At 37.9% G+C, this 12,071-nt stretch overlaps 2 protein-coding genes across 2 annotated transcripts in view; both read right to left on the reverse strand.

Moving 5' to 3' along the window:
• The window catches only part of LOC139136908 (sulfotransferase 1B1-like), a 139,600-nt gene that overhangs the window by 45,461 nt on the left and 82,068 nt on the right, over positions 1 to 12,071 (reverse strand). The window lies entirely within an intron of this gene.
• LOC139136910 (sulfotransferase 1B1-like) lies at positions 84 to 11,395 on the reverse strand. Its single transcript, XM_070704761.1, has 7 exons — positions 11,167 to 11,395; positions 7,718 to 7,841; positions 7,218 to 7,437; positions 6,611 to 6,740; positions 5,834 to 5,928; positions 5,081 to 5,252; positions 84 to 2,193 (listed from the first exon to the last, which is right to left on the reverse strand). The coding sequence occupies exons 1-7, from the start codon at positions 11,312 to 11,314 to the stop codon at positions 2,087 to 2,089; spliced, it is 996 nt and encodes a 331-aa protein (XP_070560862.1). The 5' UTR covers positions 11,315 to 11,395; the 3' UTR covers positions 84 to 2,086.

Here is a 12,071-nt window from a genome sequence, read left to right on the forward strand (position 1 = left end):
GTTGTCAGAAAGGCGGCTTCAATTCGACGTTACTTGTTTACTTTAATTTGTTTTCTCTCAATCTAACAGATGCACAAATTGCCTTTTACATGTGATTCGATATTTTATTCAGTACTATAGGCCATTGGCCTTCATGTACACTGTATCTTCATAGTTTACAGAAAGAACATCTTGTCACTTGATATGACACCTTAAATAAAACAAAAATCATGTTTTCAAAAACATTAACTATGTTCATTTAGAAGATTCAGGTGTTTTTTCAAGAATGTAGGATATCTTTCCTACATTTTCTAAAGTGTTTGGATTTTCTGACCGTAATAGTGAGAGGAATTTCCATTCGCTTACAGGCAAGTAATAAAATTGACAAATGAATCTAAATGATGTGCTCATATTTCGGACATGCAAGAATAAAGTGATATTCATTCTCGATACAATTGCAACCAAATGGACATAATCTCTGTACACGTACAATGCCAAATTCTCTACCCTTTCCAATAAGGAGGCAATATAATGATAATCTAAGACGTGATAATGCATTTCGGTATATAATATTTGGGATATATTTATAACAAGTTATTTTCACATGTCAAGTGAAGTTTAAATGTAAAGTAAGTACCTGACTTTGAACTTTGTTATATATCAGAGTGCCACACTTGCATCGCAATATCACATCTCTGTTTAAATTGTTGAAGAAAAACACCATTATTAATCACTTGTTGGTTCAACCAAACCTCACCAAAACTAAAGTTACAAAGCAAGTTTTAAAAGTATAATGCAGATAAAACCTTTCTCTGCTCTATCATATTGATATTCCTAACTATCTTTCACAATTTCGGGGCAGTCATCCTGTAAACGTAAAATTTGCATGTCTATATGAACTCTAATATGATTTCTTCCAAGTTCCCCTATTCATATTAAACCCCAAAACAGACTTACAGAATTTATGATGCATTTTTTCAATTTCTACACAATTGTCGGTTTCATATATAGCACTAGCATAGAGGAGAACATGAAGGATTTTACAATCAAAATGATGAAATGCTAAATTAGCTTGAACTCTATCGTATTTGTAAAGCGTTTGTTCTAAACTAAACTAAACAATGCTTTCTCAGCTTGAACAGATATATATTTGTGTGTTTTACACCAAGTACCAGAACTAGAAGATATAACACCCAACTAATCATATTTTGGAACAACTTCAATTCTTTGGCCTCGCCAGAACCATTTCTCGGTTTTCTTCAATCCCCTACTTTTCGGAACACAATTATTTTAGTTTTGGTAAGATTCATATTAAGTCTGCATTCTTCAAAATAAACAGCTAATCGGTTGGGGAGACGTTGCAATGGGAGTACTTTGAAATAAAAGCAAATCATCTGCATATAAAAGATACAATAGTTTTAACATACTAGAATGCACGACTGTTTCAGTACCTTTTTTCAGTGCCTCCTTAAGTCATTTATGTTCCGAAAGGTTCCAACGTGACGCAGAGGAAAGACTTCAATAATAAGCATGTGTCATTGTAATTGTGTTTATATACAGTAATAATATTAACTCGTTAATGACCGTGTATAATTTTATTTTACTATCTCTGTTGTTCTATAGCAAGCTTTTCTGAAAGGTGTACATAAAGAGGCAGTAGTAACTTCTCAATAGATAACTTTAAACCATATCACGCCATATAGAAATAATCAGTATCATAACACCAGACAATTTCCATAAATATTGATGTACGGTAAAAATATTGTGAAAGTAAATTCAAGCATGCAAAATTTCTGTTTTCGAATAATAATGGCAATAAGCGTGTGTTATAGAATAAGAACCTAGCTGTTTAATACTTCAAAGTTTAATATTTAAGGGCAATATAAAAACAAAAGTGATTTGTTGATCTTTACGTACTTTCAAACTTGTGAATTTCTGAAATTTCTGGATCACGGCGAAAAATACTGAATAAAATCACTGCACTCCCATTATTCAATTGCTATTCAATAGCTTGGCAGGTCGAGCGAGATCCTTTGCGGTTTCGTCCTAGGGCACAAATTTTTAATCACAGTATGTTGTGCCTATACAGTTACAACAGGTCAAAGGATCACCACTCAAAGTCCAGTCCACTGCCTTTCATTCTTTCTTCGTATATTTTCTCATATTCCTTGTTTTGGGCAACCGTGAAAAAGTTCACCCAATCACCAACCACACCTGAAAGACAGCAAAAGAAACAGGTAAAGTCTTATTTCCTGAGATCCATGGAACGATAAGATCATGAAACATACATGCCATAATCCGTCCATGGTTACATTTTAAGCATCGACTAACGACACGTGCCATTTGACTTTACATTTTACACGCCAACTTTTCACTATTCCGTATTATTCAAATGAAGTTTTACTCCGACATATATTCAAAGTCAAATCACCTTTTGGGTTTTTACCTTGAGATAATAAACAGTCTCAGCCACCGGCACTTAGCATATTTCGTTGATTGTCATTAGATTTCAGTTGTAGAATAGATTAAAGGGTTACCTTATTTAACAAAGAATGTATTTGATAATCGGATACTGACATCTACTGTTCAGTAAACCACAGAAAAACACATAAAATCTATCCCGATCGAAATTGTTGTACAAATTTACGCTATTCTTCAGCTTCTGTATACTAAAGTTTGAACTCTTTGAGAAAATTCAATTTTGCCACCTTTTCTTTGGTGATAAACGAAGAATAATAGAATTTCATAATAGAATCTCTTGAGCCTGCGGCTCGTGTGAGACAAAATATCCCCAACTTGTGTGAAAAAGCTGATCCCAGGTCCTTGGTATGTGAGATTCTTTTTCTCACATGACCACAAAATGCGTTAAATTCACATTGGACACGTACAACATTGTCAAAAATCGTGACAACTCTGTCGTCTGCCACTGTACTCTGACCTGCTTACTTTGTAGTATCGGTCCGTGTGTTACTCGTCGAGCCATTGGATAACATTTTGCGCGTGGAACGAAACCGACTGTTTATCATCCAATCAGAGCTCGTGTAATATTTACTGCGAAGTGTGGGACGATTTCTGAGAGTGTGGGATCGATTTTTCCCACACCGTCGATCCCGCACTCCCTGCGGCCAGGAATGTAAGAATAATAGAATCCCACACCCCAATGGGTTGGGATGGAATGTCTCACACTCGTTGGGGAATTCTGTCTCACACGAGCCGAAGGCGAGTGTGAGACAGAATTCCCCAACGAGTGTGAGACATTCCATCCCAACCCATTGGGGTGTGGGATTATTTTTCTCACGTCCCTCCAATATCTTTAGAAAATTGCATTTTATTGTGGTAGGTTTATACTATCAAAAACCAGCACACGATTGCACTTGTTTCATTTGTATCATTCCGCAAAGAAAAATGAAGTTCCGTTCATTGATGAGCATATCAAACACGTTAACATGTACTAGTATATTACCGATATGGCAATTTTGTTTTGTTGGTCAGCCACAAAATTCTCCAGGTCATCTGAGGAAAATGTTGCGAAACAGCTCTGGTGGCCATCTGTTGATGACATTGCGTGAAAGCTGTCGTCTGCTACAGCCTCGTGTGCAAATGGCTCGCTCATCGAAGTCTTTCGCTAACTGTATCGCTGTCAAGTCAGTTCCTCTCCAGAAAATATGTCGACGAGCGTAAATAGCCGATAGGTTTGTAATGGCCTGAATTCTCCCGTTACAACATAAAAGCGGTCATCCTCCGTGTATTTGTTGCCGACGCCACGCTGACCGTACTCAAATCTAGAACAACCTGTTCACTCTGCGGTTCAGTCGTCTGTCCCCTATAGTGCCAGTTGTACATTACGCGATGTTCTATTCGTCAAATAATTCGTACAGAGAACTAGGCGCTGAGCAGAATTGACCAATCAACATACGTTTCACATACGAGGTGTTCGGTCGCGCAACAATACAGAGTGTGAGAACAAATTGTTCTCACACTGTGTTCTCACACTCCCAGCGCACTGGGGACGTGAGAATAAATATTTACCGAATAGTTGACAAAGAGAAGAAGACCATCGTACCTGTCAAATATCAGTACATTTCGGGTAAGTTTTGTTTGATAAAATATAATGAAAGGTGACATGTGGTTGTCATTCCTTAAATATTGCGGCAAAATTTAATTTTTCGACTTGCGCATTACGGAGACGACAGTTCCTTTGTAAGCGTCGGAGAGTGACACCTAAGGCAAAATGCATCTCGGCGAAAGACATTCATACTCCTAACTTTAACAACATGTTTTTGATCGACAACTTATGGGGGGGGTTCATTTTGAAGCTCTTGCAGATTTCATCCGCGTATTTTAAGGAAACCGAAACTTTAATTTTTTCCAATAGAGTTAATACTGTGACGTACGGCGGCCATTTTCAATTTAAAATGTCAGGAAATGCTGTCTGATTTGTTTCTATGGTACCGAATTTCGCACGATGGCTCCTGAGTTTTATCTTTTGTTTAATTTCGAAAGGGTTTTAAGTTTCTATGAGAAAATTTATGCAAAAGTTTTCATTTGAAGTTTTAGGGGCCCATTAACATATGAGTACTTTACATCGAGCTGAAAGTCATCGACGGCACCTTACATTCATTCGCCGTATGTGATCTGGTGCTCATTCAAGACTCAGATACACTTCCCGAGATACATATGTACCGATTTTAATATGGACATATCCTTGATTTTATTGAGCTGCACGACCTAATACACGAAGGTATGAGTAGTGTAGTGATTCCCTAAAATGGTCAATATGCCCCCATAATCGTTGTTGTGAGGTAGAAGTCATCATACTGCAGTGTCTATCCCATGTCATTTGTATTCACTGATATAGTGTGCTGTCATCGTTCTTAAAAGCCTTTTGTTCAGCATGTTTTTCTTATTTGGAGAGAGAGAGAGAGAGAGAGAGAGAGAGAGAGAGAGAGAGAGAGAGAGAGAGAGAGAGAGAGAGAGAGAGAGAGAAAGAGAGACAGAACAGACAGAGAGAGACAGACAGACAGAGAGAGAGACAGAGATTTTTAAAGTCGCAACCATTTTCAAAGTCAGTACGTGCAGATGTTTTTGTCGTTTATCCTACCTTTTCTAACGAATTGGTGCTTGTCTTTGTCACCGATCGCAAGGGAAAGATTGACATTTTCGTTTTTCTTCATTTTCTTGAAAGAACAAAATTCAACAATGTCATCAATCGCATCATCGGTCAAACTGACATCCAGGAAATCTGCAATCGACTTGACAGCAGCCTTAGGATCCTGATGAAAAAATCCAATATACATTTATGAGACTTAATGACGAACCATTGTTCTTTTTATATTTATTTGCAACTCATTATTTATAACGTAACGTTGTAACTGTCGAGGTCAAAGTAAACATAAATGGTCACTCAAGTAACAGGTGGAATAAATTATTTTGATAAAGGATATTATGTGTTCAGGCAGAACGCTTCTCATGTACACTTGATTCTAAGTCTGCTTTGGTTGGACCATGCATTTAATAGTCTTTTCTGTCTTTTCTAGAGAGTAAACATTTTGCCCTCCAATCTTTCAAAAAAGTTCAGATACTTTTACTTTTAAATTTGAACAAACTGACAACATGAGTAACGAGAGCGGATATCTTGACTGATTTATGTACAGTGGCTAATACAATACGTATCATGTCGTGAAGTCATTAAGAAATGCACTTGCTTGGATTGAATGAATTGAGCACAATCGCTCTTTGATGATGTGTGTCTGTTGTATCGGTCACATTCAGTACTGTTAGTTTGAAACAACAACTAGCCAAACAACCTATTCCAAGGTAAAGCTGACACTTGAAAATCTTTCTCAGTACAGACCTTTTTCATGTCTTCGTACTTTAAGAAAAGGATGTTTTCATCGTCTCTATGCTGCCACCACGTCAAGACGTGATCAAACCAACTCCCATACCACACTGTTAACACGACAGAAGTAGGGAAAGAGACACCCCTTTAGAATTATGGTCATATAAATTTTGCTCTTTATGTCTAAATGTTAAAGTCAATGTTTAAGTTGATACAGTGCACTACATTTATTCCATCACTTTTGTCGACCTTGTTACGTTCACTGTCTTTCCAATATAGTAAAACGTACGCTTTTTATCTTCACAGATTTCGATGAGGTTTAATTCTATTCATTTCTTTATTATTATTAATTGATATCTGACTTTGTTTGTTAAAAAATTGAACGGCCTTCACAAAATGTCGGCTTCTGATCGAAAACTTTCTTATCACCAAAGGAAGTTGAAACAAGAATCTAACAAGATTTGAAATATACCGTAAATTTACCGTTTGAATTCGACGAAAATTTTTGGCAGCGCAAACTATATTGTGCATGATGTTGTGACATCGAACAGGCTACATAATCCTGCTAAGACTTGACACCCAAGTACACAAAAAATGATACTGGATATGTTTACACAGAATAAAGTTCTTTGGCCACTTTAAGGAAGCAAGTCGACAGCGTGTATATGCATCAGTATGTTGTTAATCAACATAAAATTAGGAATATGAAGTTCCTCAGTGTGTCATATTGTTCCTGACTACATTTGATAAAGTTAGTAACTTATTATTAAGGTCCTATAAGGATTGCCTTACCTTTGTCATTGACGTAAAGCTGGTAAAAGTCATTCCAAGATCCCCTGTAGTCCAGTGGAGGAACCCCCAGACTACAGTGATAGAAATATGACACTCCAATATCCTTTGGGTTCCTGGCAACGTAAACGATCTGCTCGGGGAGTTGATTACAAAAATTATACGTGAATTTGTTTAATTCTACCTACTGGTCATAAAATCGCTTACTCATCAAAACAACTTGACAATAAAGACAAAAAAAAAAATACAAACTACCGAACACGGACATGAAAGGAAGCAGGCTAAGGAAATAGATCTTGAAACAGACTGATATGCAGGCAGCTGTATTGAACCATAGAGGGAGGAGTGATAAATTCATACCTACCCCCTCTACCGACTTACGTGCCTAATTAACTACGCTCTTATTCACTCATTTGCTTACTTACTTGAACATAGTGCAAATGGATAGACAGGCGGTAGAGGCAGTCATTGTAAAGTCATTAAACGAGGTAATTTATGATACAATGACGTTGGCAAAATTATTGTCCCCATTCACACGAACTTGGAAATAGAGTACCAATTAAGTAACTTCGAGTTGGAAAACAAGAGGGTAAGAAATACTTGAACGCACCTTGCATTTTTTACGGATAGCTTGACTTGGGAAGGCGTGGTAAGGCATGTGAGACTTCAAAAGCCTTGGTGACGGAAGTTTCTCCATCTGTTTGAGTCCGATTCCAGACTCCAAACCAGCTTTTTCCATGACAAGTAGAAAGTGAATGAAACGTAGCTTTATGATGAACTCGGGTAATATAGGTTTGAGAAATTTGAGGAGATGTACTATGCATCGCAACCTGCAGTAGGAAAGCAATCTTCGTGTTATAAAACTAACAGCTCAGTAGCAAATTGTTGTTGACAGTGTGGTAAGTTTGTTGATGCCTTTAAGATGAGGAAATATTTACTGTTCAAATGTTTTATCTAGTGCATAAAGAAATCCTTTGAAGACAGTAATGTTTCCGGGAGATGATATATTTATCAGAGCGATGTGCAAGCATAATGTTTGGAAAAATTACTTTGATTCTCTTCGACGTCTTTGACATACTGCGTTATTTAAAGAATATGATGTGTATCTACCATATTGGAAGTATGAAATTGGCCTCGATCATTGGGTTTCTCGCTTGTTGAAATGCAGAAGTGTTGATTTCCGTGTTTCCTCCATTCATAATCAACGATACCATCTCTATCGTCCATGTAGTTCCTACAATTGCAGATAGGAGATGAGTTATCAGTAGTAAATTAGAACAAGGTGGAATATGAGTAAGCCTTCATTTTCTAAGAAAATGTTGTTATTCTTATAAATCTTGGTGGCATAGTATTATTCTGAAATCAACTTTTTCACCTGGTAGTCTTGATGGACAACAATTTTCAATAATAATAGTCCGAATAGGACATCTGGATCCGGTTACCGAGTCCTCATGGCCATATGGCTAATATTAAATTGCTTGATCACTAATTGTGAGCAGCAAGCAAACAACCAAACAAAATAAAAAAACCAAAGCAACCGACCAACCAATCAAACAATGAATACCCTACTCCAACATCATCCCTCTTCTGGTTGAACTTTTATGCAGTCAGCCAAGCAACACCTTGACTTTGCATGAACGCTCTTTCACGTCGATATGGACAACCATTCTTAGATTTTAGTATTCCCAAAGCAAAGCGCTAATTTCAATTGTTGGTAAACATTTTTTCAGCAAATAATCATCCTTAGTAGAGTTCAGTATTCGAATTTAGTTACCACTAGTGCACTGTTTTTGCGGCAGGAAGAATCATCGGAAAAATGTGCAACCCTCCAGGTCTTAGCTCATGCCTCTTTCCGCCATCGGCGTTTGAACTTTCAAGATCCTAGTAAAAAACCTGTTGACATGAACATTAGTCGATGGCAACATCTATTTGTGTCAGAGTTACTCACTTTGGAATGGCGTAGATTAACCTTAACGTTGTCCTTCAATCTGTATGGTTATGTCAAAACTGAACATTTTCAAGCTGAAAAGCCAGCATCGATGAGAGATCAAACACTTAGTCGCGCATTTGAAAGTACTGATTTAGTCATGTAAGGTTTTTCAAGCCATATACGTGTATGTTGCCAGTGTTTTGCTATTGACACAGCCTCATCCCCAGGCGTAGCCAATGGCCAAGCATAGGCTTGCGACATACACACAGGGCTAGGGTTGTTAATTCGGGGGCTGGTGGGCCAATTATAAAGCGTTCAAACAGTTAGACAAGCCGTTAGTTTTGCTTTCACTTGTTCAACAGAAATGCGGATTTTCAGGTAATCAATGAATTGATAAATGCAATATTCACGGAATAAGAAGCTGTCGAATAGAAGAAGTCGTTATAAGAAGCGGAAAATGATGTTGTCACGTGGTATGTATCAACAAACCTATTGAAACATACATGACTGAAGTATTCAGCTTAGCTATTAGAAGACTAAAGTTTAATTCATTGACCACACTATGCCTACGATTTCTTTGTCAAAAGTTCATCTAAGTACTAGATTAAATCCCGGTATGAAATACACGATTTCTCAAGGTACAACATGAAGGAATGAATGTATTCTGTTGTCTTGTGGGGGCGCTGTAGGGAGTAACTCCCACAGCATGTCGAACTGTCCAGTTGTCTGTTTGTCGAAACAGGCTGTCTGTGTGTACTGTGCATTTGTATCACTGACATATGAATTTAAAATGACTCTAATTCATTCATCTACGATAGTATATACATAATAAGGCTTTGTTGAGAAGTTGAATATTTTGTCTTTCAGCATGCTATAGAGACATGGCAAAACACTGTTGTTGATGCATTGAAAACATATAAAAAACTTAGACTTGTTAACATTTTTTCCAAAATAAAAGTCATGAAATGCGATAAAATGATTCCTGAATATGTTAAATTATTATTGACATTAGAGCCGTTGAATGACATACCATTGTGGAGTGCGGTTTTCAAATATTCAGACAAGTATTGGAATTTCAGAGCATGTTTAGAAATGCGACGTGATACCTCTGCCATTTGTAATGGTTTTGACTTCCTATGTGATGCAGTCTGTTAACGTGTGTACATGCTAGCTTATTGTGATAGTGTATGCCAGAAGGGACGAACGCGCTCACGCCAGCGCCCGCAGTCGGGTACAATTGTACCCTGGATACTTCAAAGTACTTGGAGCAAAGTCAACATTTTCAATAAACTGGTTAAGGGTGTGTCAAAAGTCAACATTTCTTTATCAAACACTAAGGTCACATCTCTTGATTTTTTAGAAGTGCTTATTTGGGCTCCAAAGTTGTGCAGTAAAATAGCAGTAAAATGTCTACATTTTATCGATATTAATCAATATATATTTATCAATTTTTTATAAATATTATAAATATTTATCAATATTTTATAAATCTAAAGTCAACGGGAGGCCGAAAATCGGGTGGAAACCATAGTACTTATGTCAAAACCCTCCATATTGTAGTGCACTAAGGGAAGCGTATTCAATCGAACTTACATTCAACTAATGAAGAAATGCATGCAACATTGCGGCACCTTTAGCCAAGTTTATTGCAGAACCATTTCTTGACTATTGCCCTCAGATCTATTTATTAATTTGTTTAAGACGTGAAAGAATCCATATGAAACTGTCAAGTGCCGCCACTGGTAAATTTCGCAAAATCATCACAAAACATGATTTGAAGGCTGATATACCAATTTTACTTATTCTGTCCTTATCCTAGAATTTTGCGGGGAAAGTAGAGCTGTTTGTAACTGCTCCCCAACTGCATACACGGAAAATGTGCCCTCCCACTGAATTTTAATGCCCACTGCCCTCCAGTACCTATGGTTTGCCCGCTCCCCACTCCCAACAACAATTCAAGCAACCCACTGCCCTCTCCCAACTACCAAAATTCCCCATTGCCCTCTAGATGCCCACTAGGCAACCCAGGTCAACGCAAAACCTTGCGAGCAGCTAGCAGTATACCTTCGAACATTGCTTCCCTCAAAGTTAAGCGCTTAATCTACCCTTAAGATCTATCTCTCCTCTCCCTAAACGTATTTTTCGGTACCCATTGTCAAAAATTTTGTCCCCGACCACGGAAAATAATGAAATTTCTTCCCCGCCCACAGTAAATATGATTAATTTTAAAATTTTCCCGCCCGTCGAAAAACTGCACACGAACACCGTTTTGCATGAACAGCATAGCGGCACCTGAACTGTGTCGCACTGTACGAGGGGCTGCAGATGAGACCAGCCCAACATGAAGTCACCTGGTAAAGTTGTAAGAGTTCGTTGACCTTTGTTCCCAGCCATACCTGTCGAAGATCAATATAACAGTGCAGAGTTCGCTGAAGTCATGATGCCCCCATTTTGCACAACAGATTATTTTACAGCGCTATCCGTGTGTGGTATGGCATATTCGGCAACCAGATATGCTTAAACTGGACAATTAGCAGATACATCGATATGTAATGATATACGTTCACTGTAGGGGCCAGCACACAACAAATAAATACAGTAGAAATAATTAGTGTACTGATGAACTTACCCGATTTAGGGTAGCTAGCAACGAAGACATCGTCCTCTCGGCAGTTGACGATTTCAGGTCTCTCTATCAAACTTCTATTGAAGGCATTTGCGTAAGGGACCCCATCGTGTTCGAAAGTACCGGCAACAAACCTGGCATTCTCGTTCATTTTGTAAGTTGGCTAGCAAACTTTTTCAATGGTCGAAATCCTATTTAGTTGCTTTGATACACTCTTTGTTGTGTCCCTACTGAAACCTTTGACCTATGACGTATGTTACAGCAATTTCAAAACATGGCCATGTGGTAGACTTCAGAACTTATACATACTGGTACTCGACCTGTTTCAAAGTCTCTGATTTGCTTCCGGATTTATACCAGGCGTACTTGCAAAATGTTATTCTGTGAAGAGCATAGCAATATCTGCTTCTGCACTCAAAGTTTATGATTGCATTTGTCTTAAAGAATGCATTTTAACAATTAGCCGCCCAGTGCCATATGTGAGTAAAGTAAAAACGTTCGAATATCGTATGTACAAATCGCACAGAAAACAAGCGTCGAATGAAATCTGTAAGTCACGGAAGCGATTTGTCCTGCTATCTTCTCATATCGTGAGACGGGAAGAAAATCACAATACTTGTAGCAAGAAGGTGGCTTCACTCACAAATGAAGCTCTCTCTAATGTGTGTCTGGTGTGTACCTGACGCAAAGTTTCACTTGCATTAATCCGTTTAAAAAACTGGACAATCGATTCGCCTCTCGAATATTGGTCAAGTCGCCACTTATGCGCCAGTGTGTCTCTTTCTGTTATCCGACGATTTAGAACCTACATTTTCACAACCCCTTTTTGGGCACGAAGACGTGTAGTCCTCTCTTCCCTCGATTTTAAAACGCAATTAGGAAAGAGATTTTGGATTCCATTTACCAAA

This window comes from Ptychodera flava, chromosome 7 (assembly GCF_041260155.1).
Source record: "Ptychodera flava strain L36383 chromosome 7, AS_Pfla_20210202, whole genome shotgun sequence".
Taxonomy (NCBI): domain Eukaryota; kingdom Metazoa; phylum Hemichordata; class Enteropneusta; family Ptychoderidae; genus Ptychodera; species Ptychodera flava.

Excerpts from the sequence above, each read along its gene's own strand:
- LOC139136910 (XM_070704761.1), bottom strand. The coding sequence starts at position 11,314 with ATGAACGAGAATGCCAGGTTTGTTGCCGGTACTTTCGAACACGATGGG. Across the intron at positions 7,842-11,166 it reads TGCTAGCTACCCTAAATCGG|GAACTACATGGACGATAGAG; the intron begins GTAAGTTCATCA and ends CTGCAATTGTAG. Across the intron at positions 5,929-6,610 it reads GCTTTACGTCAATGACAAAG|TGTGGTATGGGAGTTGGTTT; the intron begins GTAAGGCAATCC and ends TCGTGTTAACAG.